Source organism: Athene noctua, chromosome 13, assembly GCF_965140245.1.
Source record: "Athene noctua chromosome 13, bAthNoc1.hap1.1, whole genome shotgun sequence".
Classification (NCBI taxonomy): Eukaryota; Metazoa; Chordata; class Aves; order Strigiformes; family Strigidae; genus Athene; species Athene noctua.
Genome location: NC_134049.1, coordinates 2,063,194 through 2,082,689, shown reverse-complemented (window position 1 = coordinate 2,082,689; position 19,496 = coordinate 2,063,194). Strand labels below are relative to the sequence as shown.

The following is a 19,496-nucleotide window of genomic DNA, read 5'->3' as shown; positions in this document are numbered from 1 at the left end:
GTCTTTTTAAAGAAAACTTCTATTGACTTCAGTGGAAATTTGTTGAGTTAAACAAGGTTAAACATCTCCAGATCCAATCTATTAATTCCAATTAAACAAAAATGCAATACAATGTAATGATGATGGCAGCCAAGATTCAGATGCCTTTACTTTGGGTCAGAGTGCATGATCCCAGTCTTGAATTATGACTTAAAAACCCAAAACAATTATTTAACCTTTACCTTGATGTTGTACAAGATGACAGCTGCTGTACAACACACAAATACAGACTACTTAATAAGATATAAGATGACATACCTATCAGATGAATGACTAAAACCAGATGTAATTACTTATCTTAGTAATTACGCTGCTTGTGGACTTACTCCCATATGGGTTTTTAATAATTTCTGCATATTGTTACATGTCACAAAGTTTTACTCTTTAACATATTAGTAATAAAAAAAAATAAAAATAGTTCCATTCCAAATAAACCCATCAAGTTTTGCAGTGCCTATTAGAAAACCATAGAAACCAAACCAAGACTATTTGTGCTATTTACATACTGTGATAAATACTGCAACAAACTAAAACGCGAATGGAAATGAGAACAAAAAGAAGCTAATAAGATATTAAATACTCATAGTGTAACATCTCTTTTTCAGTCTTCCTCTATGTTTGCTGCCCGTTCCAGAATTGCTGAACAATATGTCAAAAAATCCACTCTGCTTTAAAGGGTACCTTTATGTAGTTCAGATCATGAAGTATGAAAAAAAAAAAAAAAGGCCTTGGCAGTATAAATGTATATGAATACTGTGCTCATTCTAGCAAAGCAATTCTCTAGTTGTTTGTTGGATAACCTTCAAATAATAGGGTTAGGAATGAAATGATGGTAAAAATATTTTACTAGACATAGAAACAACCAAATCTTCTTTCCAGAGATTGGAAACTGAAGTAACTTCCCTGAATTGATATCTTGTCTGAGCCTTAATACTTAATTAAAATGAAATAACAATTGACTATGAGACTCTTGTAATCATTCCAGCACTCTCTACGTAACAGAAATGTTTCTTCATCTAGCATAAAAAGTTTTGAAATGCAAAGACCTAAAGATATGTGGAGTTTGCAGACACCTGAATTTGCAACTTCCAGTCCCATTTTTGTTGTAATCCATGTCAAAACACCACATTGAAATACAACCTGAAAATTCAGGATATTTGAAATCAAACCCATGTATGATCTTTACAGCTGGGGATGTTTTCATTACAAAGCATCTTGTACCAAACCACATAAAAATAAAATTATTTAAAGCCATCTTCAGCGTAAGCGAAGTATAAACTCATATATAACAATTATTCAAAACATTTTGAATTTCACTATGTTCCAACAGTCCAAATTATAGAGACACCATTTTGTTTCATGGCCTGAAGCAAGTTATCACAGATCATTTTTAGTATCCTGGAACAAGCAGATCGGTAACAAATTTTCATGACAGACACACACACTCAATGAGATTATAAATTAGTTTCCCAAGAGAAGGCTCCCTAATAAGATTGGATCTAAAATTTAGGTCACTTAATTTTAAGACTCAGCTAATGGGCTAAAAAAAAAAAAAAAAAAAAAGTATAACTTCATAACATAAATTCAGGTTCAATCTTTTTTCCCATAAACATTAGCACCATTGTAAAGTCACAAAGAGTAAGGTTCTTGTAAAATGAAATGATCTAATAGTAAAATGTATTTGATATCTCCTTGCAGGGAGGTTATTTCTAAAAGAAAAATAAAATATTCTGTATTACATTATGAAGTTATAAAATTTAAGCAATTAATTTTTAGTGCTGTATAAGTTCTGATGTCATTGAAAAGATAAATTTGTAAAACTTCTTTTCAATGTGATTTACTGATTCTATTTCAAACATACCGCTTCCTTTATTTGCAAAGGTATTTACAATACCAGAACTCTCATACAATTAAAGAAACTTTACCTTTTCTTCTTTAATGTTCAGAGATGATTAGATAGTGTGAAAGTCCTTCAACTCCTTGACAATCTTATCAGAAAGCTCAGAGCCTGATAAGGTCAGAAATAGGCCGTTTGGCTTGTCTTACACAGAAATAATGTGTTAGGAACTCGGACTCCTAACTTGCTCTGAGTACTAGAGAAAGTTCTAAAATAATACACCAATAAATCTTCCACCTACATGGCAAAGAAACATTTTTAACATATTGCAAATCCCTCTCCTCAGTCTTTGGCAGTGCCCACAACTTACCACTTCCATTCTCTACCACGGCCAATGGCTCTCGGCAGATGGCCGTCTTCCTCAAGGTATTCACAGCCAGCTGAACTTCTGCCAGCAGCACTGCTTGCATTGCCTCAATCATCTGTCATAAATGCAAATTATTATTGGATGATATCAGTACTTATTTATCTAAGCATTTGACAACTTTAAATAAAATTTTAAGACCGTTCCAGTGAATGTCATTAGAAAGCCAACACTTAACAACACCTTCCAGACAGTGATAACCATGTGTCTCTACGTACATACTGAGACATAAATATTAACTGGATAACAATAACGTGGTGGAAGTTGTCAATTGTGACTGCTTCCCACTAAGTAAATATTCATTTTCCTTAAATCTCAAAACTGGAATGACTTAACATGTTCACTTAACATGAACTCCACTGTCTCCTTGTTTTCAAAGGGTCATGACAATGTACATTAGTAAAGCACATGGTGATAACTCATAAGAAAGATATTTATTTTTTTTCCTATGATGTGTGCAAAAATGCTTCATAGTTTGAATAAGAACCTTGCATTTTGACTTCTTTAGAATTTTTGGTGTCTAGTCTCTCTCTGAAAAGCTTAAAGCATGTTTTGTTATTAGCAGTGATCCTCTGTTCCTCTGGCTTGAACATGATAATACTGTATCTTTTGCTTAATACAGAGAAATACCATTCCTCAAACTCCTCTTATGCAAAAGGAACATCTGCTGGAATGATGAACAACCTCTAAACGGCACTTGCAGTAACTGATGGACCACATACGGGTGCTAAGACAATGCAGGGTGGAGACTATGACAGAGTTATTACTTTCCCTCTCTTTACTTTAGCAAAGAAGTATCAGGAGAACTGAGGAAGTTTGAAGGCCTAAGAGATTTATAAAACACATGAATATCTTATACAATGTACCCAAACTTTTGCAATCCTTAGTCTAAATTTCAGCATGGTGCAGAATGGCAGCACCCATACCTTCTCTTTGTTTGCTGTTTGCTATTTCTTTCCGAAAAGAAATACAGTTTTTCCCCTTCGGGAAGGTATTCATATTCAAGTACAAGAAATTTCCTGAAAGACAGAATCTAAAGTTTCTAGGACAGTGTACTCAAGCTCAACTCAAATATGAATTTAAATTGAATATGAAAATTTCAAGTTAAATGTTTATATTACAAACATTTAATGTTTATATGATATTTATATTATAAAAAATCTGTTAAAAATTATTTAAGTTGAATATGACTTGAAGCTGATATGCAGGCTCCCTCAAACTGCCTGGAATAGAAACAGTTTCACCTCACTAATCAAGTACAGTGAATTCGTGGGCTGTCCTCAATCACATTTCTAGCTGCCCTTGTAAATTCAAATCATTAAGCAGAACAAAGGCTGTAGGTGTCCTTTGTGACAAAATCCTTTATTGTAGACAAGTATGCCATAGTCAGGTCCACAGTGTGAAAGTTCACAGCAAGTGAACCCAGCCCTATGTGTTTTCACGTAGCACATCTTGTTATAATAGCACTTTATTTTACAGGGCAAACCAAAGGCAGTTTTCAATTCCTCACATCCACACAACCCTGAGCTTTGGGGATTACAGATCCTGACTTTACAGCAGATACTTACAATATATCTACAACAATTAAGAGAGAGAAGGCAATACACACAGGGTGTCACTGCCCTGAAAAAATTTTTGACAAAAAAAAAATTAATTCTTAGAGCTATACAAAGGAATTGCACACATTATGCATTTTTCATGGTGTTCTGATCTGCTAAGAACCTGTCACTAAGCTGGATCAGATATTCATTACCTGTACCACTGCTGTGTATGCCAGCCAGGCAGCTGTTGTAACATGTGATTTCCTCTAACATCTTAAAACAAAATCTAAAACTGTAGCAAATGGCACAAAATGCTATTGTAGAGTCACCTGTATGTCTCTGCATGCTACCTGTCTATCACTTTGTTGAATCTGCATTTCCACAGTGCTCAGTGTGGTTTTACATGTTCAGTTTTGTCCTCTCACTGCATCTTCCCCAAGAATTCCTCTAACTCCCTATCGGTATCAAAAAGTTTAAAATCTCCAGAAGCTTTGCCCGTTTCTAACACAAAACAATTCTACATGAGCACCTTTCATTTTCTCTGATACTTTCCACTTTATCTTTAGCATCCTTCTGGATTACATATACATTGGCTAACGTGTTGGCTACTAATAGAGGTGCACATTCCCCCCCCCCCCCCCCCCAATTGTTAGCACTGTTGTAAACAGTAACTGCTTTTTAGTCAGGACTGTGAAATACGACAGAAATCATGCTTCTTTTATGCCTGAGAAAGTATAAATAGCATATGTCCAACTATAAATACTGATATTAAGGAGTGAAAGGCAATTGTTTGACTCTGCAGCAGCAAGACTAGAGAACAATTCAAAACCACAAGTGAACAAAAGGGAGGGAAGCTGTACTGTTACATCTACACAAAGTTCTGCTGGCTTTTCTTTCTACACTTTTTCAGTTACTTCCAAGGATTACTATTCTCTTTATAATGAGTCGGCGTAAGAAGAGAAGTCAATAGACATCATCCCTGGTTATTGCTCAGGCCGTACCCTCTGCAGGGCTGAGCCTTGCAAAAACTGCCTCCCAGATGCCTCCATAACACAGCCACATCGGGGAGCAAAAGATACAGATCAAACCATCAGACTTGTATTATCCAGTCTGCTTTCCTCTAATTCTGGAGAGTAACTGTCGGGAGAGTTGTCTAGACACTTACACCTGAAGCCAACTGACTCCAGTGGAGTCAAATGCTGTAAAAATAAACGCATTCAGAGCTTGTCACAGAAATTACTGTAAACTGGGGCATCTGTAAAGAAGGTACCAGCTTGTCAGCAGTACTCGCTGCAATGGCCTTAACATGAAGTGGGTTATTCTTTGAAAGTAAAGTCCTTTGTAATCTCTCAGATCAACACACCTTATTTTAGATATTAATGGAAATGAAGTAACTGAAGTGAAAAAGCACACAGGTGCACTGCAGGAATCAATAGAAAGAGATGAGAAAATCTTGAGATGATTAATTCTTCCTAAAATCTCAGCAGCCAGTGTCTATCTTTTTCCACTGGTGAGAGAGGGATACGAAAGCAAGTAGATTCCTCATGCAGATGATGATGTCGGAGATCTAAATACGACACCATTTCCCTGAGGGGAGACTGTGCTAAGTAGCTAGCTGACAACAGAGGAGCTGACAAAGGAATACTGCAGCATCAGGATGGCAGTAGAGGACTTCCAAATCAGGTCGAAATGCGGTATGCTGAAGCTGTGTACACTGTAGTTCTGATGATGCTCCAAGTTCTAACAAAAAGTCTCATTACCTGGGAGGACAGAACGGGAGCGTTTCAAGGTTAGAGCTGCCTCGTGTCCAGGTAACTCAGAACTGGGAGGAATGGATGTATGACTCCTACTGATCATTAGGGCATCATAATGCATCTGATCAAGCTCAGCCATTTCCATACAGGTATGCCACCCCGCAGAACCCTGACACCGCCACACGGAACAGATTGAAGGCCACAGACGGAGGGGCACCCTGTGAGTGGGACAGAGCACACCTGCTGTCCTGGAACTAAAATCCTCGACCACAGATGTGGAGACTGTACACTTAACATTTTGTTAGTGAAACTACTGACCTATTAAATTTTCACCCAAACCACACTGCCACGTTTAGTATTGAATTTCTTTGCCGAGATTAGCACTGAAAACAGGAGGGCAGCTATGGAGACAAGGTCATTTACTCCGTTTTACAGATGATTGTCCAGCTCAGGGAGTAAGACATACTGGAGAAGGCAGCTTGCTTGGTCTATAACCATTTCGTGAAGGAAAAAAGGACTTCAGTCTTCAGGAAAGTCAACCTAGCAAGAACTAACTTCACTCAATGAGATTTTAAAATATCTAAGAGCAGGAAGAAAGGAAGCAAATTATTTCCTATTGTAGTCCTCTTCTTGAAATGCCTGAAAAAATATACAGGGAGAAGGCATTTCAACATCTATCATTTGAAGACTAAGGAGTTAGGAAGAGCAAGGAAATAATTATCAAAGAAATCCTTCTGGTAGAAAAAAATATCCTTTATATGCTAGAGTAAACAACAGACAAAACATTTTAATTGCACTACAGTTTGACTATTCTGATAAATTTTCTTTATTTTAGTGTTCATCCTTTCAGCCAAAAAGGTTCCATAAAGATGCAATAATAGCATATTATTATTAAAAAAAAAAACCAAAAACCGCCCAAAACCCAATCAAACACCTGTCATGGATATAACTGAAGAACAGGGTATTTTAAATATAGAGTAAGGACAATTAAGGGCAGAAATGCAACCACTGTGTCCTCATATTAAAGAATATGGAAATGAAAATTTCCTCATGGCAAGCTTTTTATTTTTTAATATCTACCTGAAAATACAAGCACACTTAAGTAATTTCTGGGTGGGAAAAGAGTGTGGCAACAACAAGCTATACTTTATCTGAAAAACCTGCAAAATACATGGAGATAACCTTTCCTTTAAAATCATCTGGGGAAAAAAAAATCCTAGGAAAATATTTTTTAAATATATGCACTTTGAAAATTTAAGACTGAAAAAGACCTCCCTCAGCCCTTCAACTTCAACAAGTCAGTAGACCCCCGATCAATCACTTGCAGGAGGTTTTTTTCAGTTTCCTTGTTTGCACCAACTGTGTTACAGCACTGTAAGGAGATGAAGAATCAATAAATGGCAAGTCCTTTGGGTCATGTCTGAGAATCAGCATCCTCCGCTGAATGTAACAACAAAAAAAGTTTTTAGGAGGGTAACTAGTGATGGTTTGGGTAAATGTACATGAGTGCTTGCTCAGGATTTATAAACTGGCCATACGTCTGTGCTTGTTTAAACAAGACACAAACCCTACCATTTTGTGTGAATCACTGGTTGCTGAACACTCACACTTATCACCAGTATCACAAATTGTTTTGAATGTTAAGATGTTTATGGCAGTTTGGCTGCAAACAACCCCAAATCTGCACTGCAGAGCAGATTAACAAAGTTTAATGCAACTAAAAACTGTGTCTACATAATGTTAACATTTGAGAAGCATTTATAGCATGGTACTTGGCAATTTCAGTGTCTTAAATTTAAAATCTTTTCAGATTAAAAAGAAGCGTAAGGCAGCTCATTCCACACCTTATCTTCCCACACACTAACCTCCTGTGGTAGATAAGACCATTATCATTGTATAAACTCATCAGTCACTAAATTCACTGGAAAATATAAATACATAGATCTCACATAATCAGCTACGCTACAAACACAAGCTTCACGGCTATACAACTCTACTCTATAAAGTATCTGTGGCTGACCTGTCAGCAAGAGATTATACGGATTTCACATGACAATTGCAGCTATTGAAACTGAGGTCCCATGTTCAATTTTTTTTATTAGAAAGAGTCAAAAAAGGAAAGTCATTGTAAGAGAAAGGGGGATAAGTCTGTGAGGAAGGAAGAATGTTAAAATAATATGGAAGATGTGCGGACAGTGGGGATCTAACAAACAACTGATAAGCTCAAGATAAAACGCTGAATCCAACTGCATGTGAGTATTTGCAGAGAGCATTTCTGTGTCTAACAGAACAGGGGACTATCACTGCAGCACCCCTGCACACCTCGGCTCTGGAAAATACTCTTTGCACTTGAAAGGCAGGACAGAGATACATTATTTTAAAAGTATCATCATAAAATAAACTTGTATGAGGTTATTTCCCTTTTCTGAAGCAAAATCCTCACAGCATACTGTCCTGAGTTTTGTACTTCCCAACCTTAACGCACTCTAGCAACCACACAACTATTTAAATGCATATTTCCAAAATGAAAAATGGCCTCTAGATTTCACTGTTCAGACTATTTCACAGTTACCCATCAGCTCTCAAGAAACAGTAATTGATCTCTGAAGACATCAGATTCCTCACTAACAATAGGCATGAGCTTCATTTGACCTGGGAACTGATAACTTATTTTTCTGTCATTCTTGAAGAGTGTTCTAATAATTAAGGATTTAGGATTAGTAACTATTTATCCCTTTTAAGAAGGCATTTTCTGTTTCTTCTACAGCAATACATTGGTATATGACACTGCTCCGATTCTGGCCTTTATTTTCCTGGAGCACAAAATAGCATTTCTAACGCAAGTTTACATCTGGTTGTTAGTGAACAGGTAACTCATTTTTTAAACACATGCTATGAACAAGATCACCTAGATTAAAGACTAGTAGGACAGTTTCACATATTTAAACATGCACTTTAAGGCAAAATAGTTTCATGCATAGCATACTTCATACTGAAATAATAAATGGTTTCCCATAGCTCTGAATGGGACAACTTATGTAATAATTTCACCATAAATTCATAACTGTTATGTCACATTACAGATCCCAAACACTAAATTACAGCTAGTGTTACTTAAGAATTACATTGCAACAACTGACAGGCTATTTCCTACCTTTATAGATTGGTCACTCCAACAACAAATGAGTTTCAGCAATGAGACATTCCCAAAGTCCATGGAATAATATCCACTTTTACCTGAAAAACACATACATAATTTATGGACTGACACTATACATAGAGGTACACAAATAGAAAATTCTGCTGCTTTAATTCACTTCCCCATTTGGACTTCACTAGACAAATGTGACACTACAATGTTTGTTGCCGGGCATATAAGCTGGGTAAATTGGTTGTACAAGCCTTTGGATCCACACAAGAACCCCTGATTGCCAGTTCTGAGAAGAGGAAATGGAATCGTAAGTAGCAACCGTGTTTCAGTAACGACAAAGTTCACAAGTATCTTTATCCCAGGATGCATAGTCCTTTGCTTAAATGTTGGATTCCTGCAGCAAAGACTGAAGTCTGAAAAAAAATCACGTAAGTACCTGCGTGTTGTAAAGTGAACGGGGTACACTGGTGTAGTCTGAACGGGAGCAGTATGCTCTTCAGTAAATGACTATACAAATGTAACTATGGCAATATCTAATATAATATATAAACATATGTACAAACGTCCAACATGTGTATGATCAATAAAAGAAGAATGAAATAAGATAAAAAGAAAACTAGAGCATTTAATATAATTTTACAGAAATACAGGGTAAGAGCAAATATTTTATCCTATCACAGCTGACATGGCATGTACCATAATACAAAATGTAAAGGCTGATATGAAAACATAAAGGGATGACAAAATAAGAGGTAGAACTGATCATACAAAGGTAAACCTCTCCTCCTCACATTTTAATTTGAATTTTAGGTGATTTCTTTATATATATGGATGAATTTTTCTTTTTTTCTGCCATTTTGGAAACTTGCCGGTTCAAAGCTCAATGTTATTCCTTCAATCAACTGTGTGAACTAGGAGATATGGGATATGAGTGAGACTACCTTAGAAGTTTTAGGTCACTCAGTAACATTATTTCTGTGTCCTCAAACATTTTAGTCATCTCCACACCATTTCCACACCTTTAATCTGCTTATTTTCTATTATCACTTGATTTTATGTTCCATCTCTTCCTTCTAACGGGCATTTCTGCTGTCATCACCAGTTCTAGTTATGGTGCATATAGGAGTCAGAGAAGGAAAGGTACACTAAAACCTCATTTTAGATGAGGATATTAAGGCTTATTTGCATACCAGAGGGTCAAGATCTGACCTGTGTTATCAGTCTAGACAGGATGTACTCTAACAGGAACGCTGTATTTGTTAGGCACTGTATGCTGACAAATACCCATATTCTGTTCAGGTTTTTACGTAAACATTCTTTGGTTAGTTGCGTACTGTAAACATAAACTTAGACTGGCTTGCAAAGCCGAGACTGGTGAACGATTGCCTGTGGGACATTAACGTGAAGAGATTACTTTATTCCACCCTAAGCCAAAAGTCTAAGGGCATTATTGAACAGTCAGGATAACTCTTCTATTACTAAGGCAACAGTTTGCTCCAAGGGCTGTATATATTACTGGGTGGGCACGTAATGGTGATGAGGGAGATGGGGGAGGGGGAAGACTACAGCTTTTGTCTTATTACATTTCTCTTTTCAGATTGCTAGAAAATGTCTTTAGAAATTCAGCTTAATGTTTTGCCATTACAAAAAAAAAAAAATAATCTTTGATTCCAGTATTATTTAACAGTCATGCTTTTGTGGTATTCACAGAATACAACAGAATAATCCAGCTTCTGTATTTACAAACTGGACCTGCTAGAAACTAAAGAATGAATATATATATATATATATTTCATTGTTGAAGTTAAATGATGTATTCTAGCAACAAAAAGCATGCAAAAAACCCCCAAGCCCCAGTTAAAAGCCAATACTGCCACTTCTCCATATACTTACTGCTTGGTAAGTCTCCATAAAAACTGGGGGGTGAGGGTGTTAGTGCTTCTGTATTTCGCCATTTGTCATGTACAGATTCTGATTTCTGGGGACTAAAGGCATATGAAACTATTAAACAAAACCTGAACATACTTACAAAAATTTTATGTCTTAAGGTAGGGTTTTTTTAAGGTGGATACTCTGCTATCAATTACTATCAACCACAATTTAGTTTCTCCTCAAAAGTCACTTGCATTCTTTGCCCACAAGTTGGTATTGAAACATCCCCATGTATACAAATACTGAAAAGTACCATCCATATGCAAGAACCTTATATTTGTCTCAAAACTTATTATAGTTAACTTTTATGTTGCATTAAAGAAACAAACTCATATGTGAAGAATTCAATCAACCGTTCTGCACATTCTGGAGAGAACTTACAATTATATAGTATAGTTTTCACCAAAAAAAAAAGAGTGCATTTTGGCTTGCACAACTTTAACACTTACAATTTTATGTGAGATATGTTGCAAAGCCAGGATGTGTACGTCTGGGAAAAATGCTTTATTCTGGTATGAAGACTAACTTCAATTACCCAATGTCCTTCCCACAGAGTATTGTAAGGCACAATGCAAGCAAGTCCTTTCTTGCATGGAAAGGGATGCTGGAATCCTGGAAACAAACTTCCGTAGAAGCTTGTATTGAATATTGACCAGTAGGCAATGTCACCTGCATGTCAGGAACTGAGAAACGTGCGTTTGTCCTGCAGGATGGTGTCTATCCCTTGAGATACGCTGAAGCCTTAGAGCTTTGTGGGACACACAAAGATATTTGCAGCATCAGGATCAATATTTTTTGTCCCCCTTCTTGCCTCTGGGCCATAGCATCACCAACATTGAAGCTAATTGTCCTGAAAATGCTAAATACAGATCAACCTAGGTTTGCTGAACAACAAAAGTCTGTGGACAATATCCATTGCCTGATTAGTATGCTCTATTTGGCTTGGTCAAATAATGTTGAGCATGCTATTTTTTCTTTAATGCTGAAAAAGCATTTAGTCAATAAATTTGTTTTGAGTAACATAAATGTTATTTGGGATGGTTCTCACAACATAAGGGCTGCTGAGGCATTCATTCCCAGTAGCTGCCATTATTACTGGGGCCGTTGTACTTCAGAGAGTGTAACTAGGACAGATTGTTCTTGTCTCATGTTTTATTTATCTGTGAAGCCAAGGATTTCATGGTAAAGGAAGTATATTGCTTACAGAGAGTAGAAGTTAAAACAGCATAAATGTGCTTAATGTACGTCTCAGAACACACCGGAAGGGATCTCATTATTCTACTTAGTTTAAACTGAGGAAAAGTGATCTCTGAAAAAACAGGGTGTGAAGCTGGATGACTGAATAATTGAAAAAATTTCTTGCATCACTTCTTATTTGCTAAATAGGAAAATATAAAGATACTTAAACTTTATCCCAATCTCCTTTTGTTCAAAGAATATCCTATAAAAAAAGCTCCAGAGAAAGAACGTAAACTCTATTGCAAAAGTCCACATTTAAGAAACACGTTTCTTTCATATTTTTCACTTTTTTAATCCCTGTAAGGGAAGAAAAGACTCATAATGAAAAGGTTCTTACCTTTCAATATCACCTGTAACTGCTGAAGGTATGTTAATTATCCTGTTGATTAAAGCTATTCTGCTAAATAAGAAGAACACTGTTTCCAATCCCTTTGTTCCATAAACATTATCCTCAGGTCCATCCTTCTCTCCAGTTTGTCCTTCAGCTGCAGCAAGGTACTTGTTGGATAAATCAATCACTCTTTTTGAAAACAAGTTGATTACTGCACGTTCTTCTAGCACACCACAATCTGTACATTTCCATCCTGGCAACATCAGTGAGAGGTGGTTTTCACTTGACACGAGTCCAAAAGAAACAGGACACTGAAGCCTCAAGATCTCTAAGTGTCTAACACAAAGATCGTCTAGTTCTTTATCTACACCCCATGGTAAGAGACATGACAAAAGCAGTTTAGCTGTATCACTAGTGACAGTCACATCAATGTTTCCTGATGGTTGCATTCTAATCTTTCTTGAACTCTTCATTTTTTTATGTCTTTTCATGCCACCATGTTCTTCCACAGGCCTAGCTGCATTTTTATCCCTGCAGACCTGGTTTGAATACACAGTGTCTACTTGCCCATCCACTGGAGGTATGGAGCCAGCAATTTTATTTCTTTTTAATGTCAGTACCCTTTTCTCAGTAGTACTTTTGACTCTTTCTACAGCACCATAGTTGTGGAAGGAATTTGATGACTTTAATCCACTGAGTTGAGATGACAGCAGAAGTTCCTCAAGTTTTTCCAGATCAAATAAGAGAATATGAAAGTTTGCATTGTTCCATTTTGTCTTAACTGGTAAAATAGTAAAGGGCTGTTGGATGCAGCTGGTATCAGTTAACTGAAAAAAAAAAAAAAATAAAGTGTCCAAACACAAATCCAGTGTTTTGTAATTTTCAAGGTATCAGCATAAAACTGCATACGGAATAGACCAAATCTATTAGCTCTATTAAGTTCAAAGTAATTTTATTTATTCACTTCTTCCTAAGGAAGGATTTTCTTCTAAATAGCTTAAGATACACAGAAACATATGCATGTAAATACTGTAACACAGGCTGCCTAAGATCTCCAATTATACAGCCATGCTGTAGATTGCATCCATCTTTGCCAAAACTCTAGACTGATATTTCTTCTGCGAGGTCTCATTTCAAGCTGAAACGCTTCTAGGAAAGTTTTAATAAATATCACCTTTTTTTTCCAGAAATAAAGCTAGGAAAACAAATCCTATGATGTTGCAAAATTCTTGCAAAGCTTGAGAATCTGTATGCCTTGGAGCAATTTGATACGTCTGAGATAAAGACTATGCCTTTGCCATTTCAATACATGCAAAACTATCTTAAAGTTACTTAATTTTGAGTTAAGTCACACATACTTTATCAGCAACAAAAAAGAACTTATGTAATGAGATCTCCAGTTACAAAACTAATTACCTTAGATGAAAATAATTAAGAGAAAAAGGCTACAGAGCTACTACGATGTCTGGGAACAACTGACTTCACTTTGTGCCACCCTATTTCCAACGTGGATCTTGCTAAAATTCCCCCTGCTTTTACACCAACTTTAAAGGCCATTCACAGCACTGTACTTGTAGAGCATCTTTGCAGGTCCACATACTAATGGGATAATTGTGCTGGTATAAATACACGTCTGACTACTGCTGTTAATAAATACCCAAAGAAAATAGATTTTGAATCCTCCTAAAATCTGGCAGAAATGAAGATTTGAGAACAGTTACATTTATTCACAACTTTAGACTGACATATTAAACTATGGTAACAGTAACTTAATCACGATGAATCATAATCGTGTCAGCTAAACATGAGAAAATATTCAAAATCATCTTCAAAAAAATTTTTAATACAGTTTTATTCATGTGCTTTCATTATTTAAATGATAAATCATCATTAAGAACAGAAGTTTACATCTTTTAGAATTAGAATTTTTATTTTGGCCAGCGCCCTTGGCATAGGGTAGATACTATGTTGTGGCAAACTCCTCACGAGAGGATGTCTTTGGACACATTAAAAATCAGCTCCTTATAGAGTTATCACAGAACTTGACCACACAAATGCCTGTCAAAACCAATCTGTCCTGGACATTAGAATCTTAGACAGAATGTAGTCTAAGCATACAGAAAAATACAATCTTTGAGAAGATAAACTAAGACAAGTCTGTTAGAACACAAACTCTGCAAATTAGATATTCTCCAAGTAGAACCTGTGGAAAGGAAAGAGCAAGAATAGACACGAGAAGGAAGAAAAACATTCATCTAAAGCCATGTGAATGGAGGATATATGCAGGCACGAGTAAGATCCTAAGGATGAACAAGTCAAGAGAGGGAAATTCCAAAATAGGACCTGTAGCCCTTGGGATATTTCTATAAATGGAAAACATTCCATGCTTGCTTTTCCCCCACTCCCAGTTTCTCCAGAGTACTTCAGGAGAGGTGCCTCTGTTTTGGCCTTCTGATTTCCCAGAGTCTTTAAGAACACACACAGCAAGTTACCTCAGATCCTATATTCCGAGCAAGATCCACTTACAAGAATGGATTTCCTGCCTTACACATCTGCAAATTCAGAAGAAAAACATTTCATGTTCTTGCTGCCCCTTTCCCCATACAACTTTGTGGTTTTTATGACAGAGCTTCTGCAGGATTCAGAAAGCAGAAAGAACTTCCTAGTGGGGCCACAGTAGAATATCAGCTCTTGTTGCTGCTTCCTTACTCCTTTTTTATTATAAAAGTACTGAACTGATGTACCACCCAACACAGAGCCTGCAATAGTAATGCTACCAGTGACAGTTAATGACAAATATTCAAATTTTAAAAGGATGATCTTAGTGTTTCAGTAAAACCTATTCTCTTCCTCATTTTCAATTTTTAGCTGCATTGTACAACATAAAGTCTGAAACAATAATACCCTTTAAAAAAAAAAAGTAAATTTTTGTAAATATTGACTCCGGGCATTACAAATTTTTCAAAAGATCTCTTTTTTTACAGGAAACGCAGCATTACGTAGAATCAGAAACCACAGAAATGTTTAGTGGAAGGAATGTCTGGAGGTTATCTCAAACCTCCTGCTCTACAGACTTTCATGTCACTGATGTTTTTATGGAACCGATGGTATTTCAGAACTCGTTTTCTAAGGAAAAAAAAACCATGATAAATATCCAATTGTAAATTGGAACAAAAATCCTATTACTTCTGCATGCAACTAAAAAAACATATCAAACTGAGCTAAATGACAGTTGTATCTTTAAGATTCCTCCAATAAATTTCCATTATAATGACAAAACTCTAAATTTTTGTCTGAGAGACTCCAGATGAGTTTCTAATTTCTTTCACAGGAATCACGATGCTGCACTACCGAGCAGCGTTCCATGAAGTACTGGCAGAATCATCCAGTGGTAAAGTTATGAGATTGTGACACAACATCTTATATCAGAATCCCTCTGTATCTATTAAAGAGGTAACTTTTACCTTCAGGGGAACAGCAGACACGAGGGAATATAAATTCTTTGTTGATGCTTTTGCCCTTTTCTTTAAGTGCTTATGACTTGTATGTTTTTATTGTCCTGCACAAGCCCATGCTCTCAGCACTGTGTTCAGTCTAGCTACTTCACCTTTACAAGCAGGCATGTACAAGCTGAAAGAGCATCGAGAAGCAACTTTTCAGTCCAGTGATACTTTCGCAAACAATCATGTCAGCTTCCGTATCATAAGTGATATGGACTTTCCTCGATCACTGTTAGTTTTATTTTTCTTACAATAATTAGAACTAGTCCACTAATGCAAAGAACAATTTCTCTTGAAAACAGCTGAATCTTAAAAGAAACCATCAAATGTTATTAAAGCAGGACAACAGCTGGCTTGAATGCAATGTTGATTAACTCATCTTTCTCAAGACCACTCCCCACCCAACTCCTTTTACATTACAAACTGATTTTATAGAATTATTTATTTTTAAACTGTTCATATTGTAGTTGCAAATGACACAAGGAAAAAATTTTGCTCCCTCTAAGCTATCAGTTATTTGACTATTTAGTTTCAAGTAATAATGTAATTTGGCTTTCTGGGTTTTTTTAGAGCATGATGCTCCCACCAGATGAGAATGTACTCTAAATACATAATCTTATTTAAAGACCTCCACAGGGAGTCATAAGTAAGAGATTATAACTGCTTGTTTAGGTTTTCTTTTTATCCCTTTCCTTTTTCCTTTTTAAAAACTAATACATTGTAGTTAAGCACTGGGATTATTTCAATCTTTAATTATGCTGTTTCCTAATACATAGGGGGAACCCCATGGAATGCAAACACTGGAATGCACAAGCTAGCTTTCACGTTAATAGAAGCTATTATTATTTGGTTTATCATTTTCATTTTCTCTGTTCTATACATTTATATTTGGTTGATTAACATTTAGAAACCTTTAGGAAAATCACTGTCCAAACAAAGAAAAATTTTGTGACAATGTCAATCTGCTGAGACATCTGGTGATGCTACTGTGTGTGAAGTCACAATAAATGTTTATTGGCAATATGAAAGCTTATTGACATTGATCCTAAAAGCATCTACCAAGTTATCTTAGAGCTCTGCCATAGGCATTTCATTCCAATGAAAGAAGGGGAACATCTAAAGCTTTAGACATAAAACACTATTTAGAAAATATGGACAAGCTATTCTCTGTAACAGAAGATGACAGAAAATGGAAGGAAACCCATAAAACTAACTATGAACTAGAGAGCTGGGAATAGCATTTGATGATGGATATTGAAAAGCAGATTAACAGATATTTACATTCTGTACTGTGCCCTTCCTGAAGTTCCAGAAGTATTCCACAAAACTAAATCTTACTACATTCAGACATATATTGCCATTATATTTTTTTTTTTCAAATATACACATTAATAGTTCAGTAACTCAGCATCCAAAAAAAAGGCTAAGAATAGCAATAACAAAGCATGACGTGCCTCTGAGCCATACAGTCCAAGTTTGAGGCTTCCCTGTTGCCAACACACAGGCTTCAGTAATGAAAAGATCCCTTTTTCCTTCTTTTCTGACTATTTTTGCTCAAGTCAGATTTAGTTATCATGGGATTGTCTTTCAAACCCAAACTCATTATGTGAACATACCTAAATCCCAAGCCATTCAAGCCTTACTATTCTCCCAGTGAATTTCAAATGATCGTGTCAAAAAAAATATTTAGTAATACAGAGGCTTCCTTCAATTCTGCAAGTTAAATGACCACACTATGATGTACTGAACACAACCCACAGCTTTTGGTAATCAGAATTTTGAAAGACTATAGAGGCATTTTTTCTAGTTTACCATTGCTAGTTTAGATTTTATTTTTGGCATGGTTAACTTTACCTGACCAACAATGTTCCGTGTTCAGTTCAGCTCTGAAGATCAGCGGGATGTGCTCCCTCTTTATTTTTGCATTACTAGCAGTGAGTCTAACAAGGAGTTACTCCAAACGAGGTGTACACTAGTCAAGAGAGAAAACTGTAGTAATAAGAAAAGTCATGTTTTCATAAAGTGTAAAATTTGGCATGCTCAGGGCTATTTATATGATACAGCTTGCCACCTGTTTTTGTTGGAAACTGAGAAGTAGGAAGCACTTTTTTATTTTGTGTAAGCACACATTATCTCAAAATTAATCTAACAGCACCATCAGACATTTCAGTTAAAATATTGGCTAGTCCCTACAAAAAATGATGAATAAATATCTAATGAAGTTCTATAATTAGCTATTAGATCTTAATTTAAATATACTCAAATCCCAAACTAAAATAGCCTTTTTTTTTTTTTTTTTTTTTTTTTTTTTTTTTTTAGGATTAACAAATCACTTTTTGAAGCTGAATACTTTAGTAATGAGGCTAGGCCTCCTCTGTTCAAAATGAAGCCATGTGTGTGCTGACACATTCCTGCTTAACAACTGGAACTTGGAACATTTTTACTGTTTGGAGAGATCTGCGTTGCTTGATAAGGCTCTGTACGAGGCCTTCACCTGCTATCTTTAAAGAAACAAGAAGTCTGGCTACAGACCAAACTGACATCCTGAGACTCATGAACCTCTTGTGTGTCATCTCTGACTGACCCACAGTGGAACAAGTTTTCTACATTCATGAAAAATCAGGATTCAGGGCAGCTTTGAAATGGCAAGCTAGATTCCACACACGGCAACTATCACTCCTGTAACAGCTCCCTACTCTGCCACTAAAGGGGTCTGAGCCAGGACAAGATCTGGAACAGGACGGACTGTCTCAGCTGGAAGGGACCCACAACCATCACCTAGTCCAACTCCCTGAGCAACTCAGGGCTGACCAGAAGTTAAAGCCTGTCAAGGGCATTGTCCAAACGCTGACATGCTTGGGACACTGACCACCTCTCCAGGAAGCCTGTTCCAGTGTTTGACCACCCTCTCAGTAAAGAAATGCTTCCTGACATCCAGTCTAAACCTCCCCCGATGCACTTTGAACCATTCCCACGTGTCCTGTCACTGGGTAACAGGGAGCAGAGCTCAGCACCTCCCTCACCACTTCTCCTCCTCAGGAAGCTGTAAAGAACGAGGCCACCCCTCAGTCTCCTCTTCTCCAAACTAGACAAGCCCAGAAGTCCTTAGTCACTCCTCATAGGACATTCCTTCCAGCTTTTACCAGCTTTGCTGCCCTTGTCTGAACAAATTCAAGGATCTTCACATCCTTGTTAAAGGATGGGGCAACAAGCTTTGGAGACTCACTTTGATTTCTTCTGTCATGGAATTCATTCTACTTCCTTTTTCCTCCTTTTGCACATCTTTACCAGACCACCTTAGCACCCAAGGATAAACTTTCCTATGTCTATAGAAAGGAGGCAGCAGGGGGCTATCCTTAGTGTGGCCCCCAAATACATCAAAACATGCCATTATCTTGGAAACAGACATACCACATAAAAATTTCATGGGAAGTACAATTCAAGTGTTGTTCTACCTAGCTGCCTAAAGGCCTTTTTCCACTGGGATCCAACGTGTTCTAGGAACGCTATTCCACTTAAAATATACACTTCCATTAGCTGGCAGGGATTCCCATACTGTTTCAGCTCCTCATATATACGTATTTTCTCCACGCACCAGCTTTCTTTACCAGATGCATTCTATTGTAGGCTTTGTGCTAAAAACAGATTTGACAAGAATGGTCTTGACATTCATTTTACATAAAGGAAATAAAGTGGCAAAATCACAAGGTAGATTTTTGAAGGCAAACTAGGCTCAAAATATACTTAG

At 36.6% G+C, this 19,496-nt stretch overlaps 1 protein-coding gene across 1 annotated transcript in view; it reads right to left on the bottom strand.

Annotated features, from left to right (window-relative positions):
- WDR72 (WD repeat domain 72) overlaps positions 1 to 19,496 on the bottom strand; it is a 113,424-nt gene that overhangs the window by 39,417 nt on the left and 54,511 nt on the right. Inside the window, exons 15-18 of the mRNA XM_074917180.1 lie at positions 12,255 to 13,075; positions 10,640 to 10,731; positions 8,750 to 8,832; positions 2,247 to 2,358 (exon numbers count right to left, since the gene is read on the bottom strand). Of these exons, the coding sequence (XP_074773281.1) occupies positions 2,247 to 2,358; positions 8,750 to 8,832; positions 10,640 to 10,731; positions 12,255 to 13,075 (1,108 nt within the window). The remainder of the gene's footprint in view (positions 1 to 2,246; positions 2,359 to 8,749; positions 8,833 to 10,639; positions 10,732 to 12,254; positions 13,076 to 19,496) is intronic.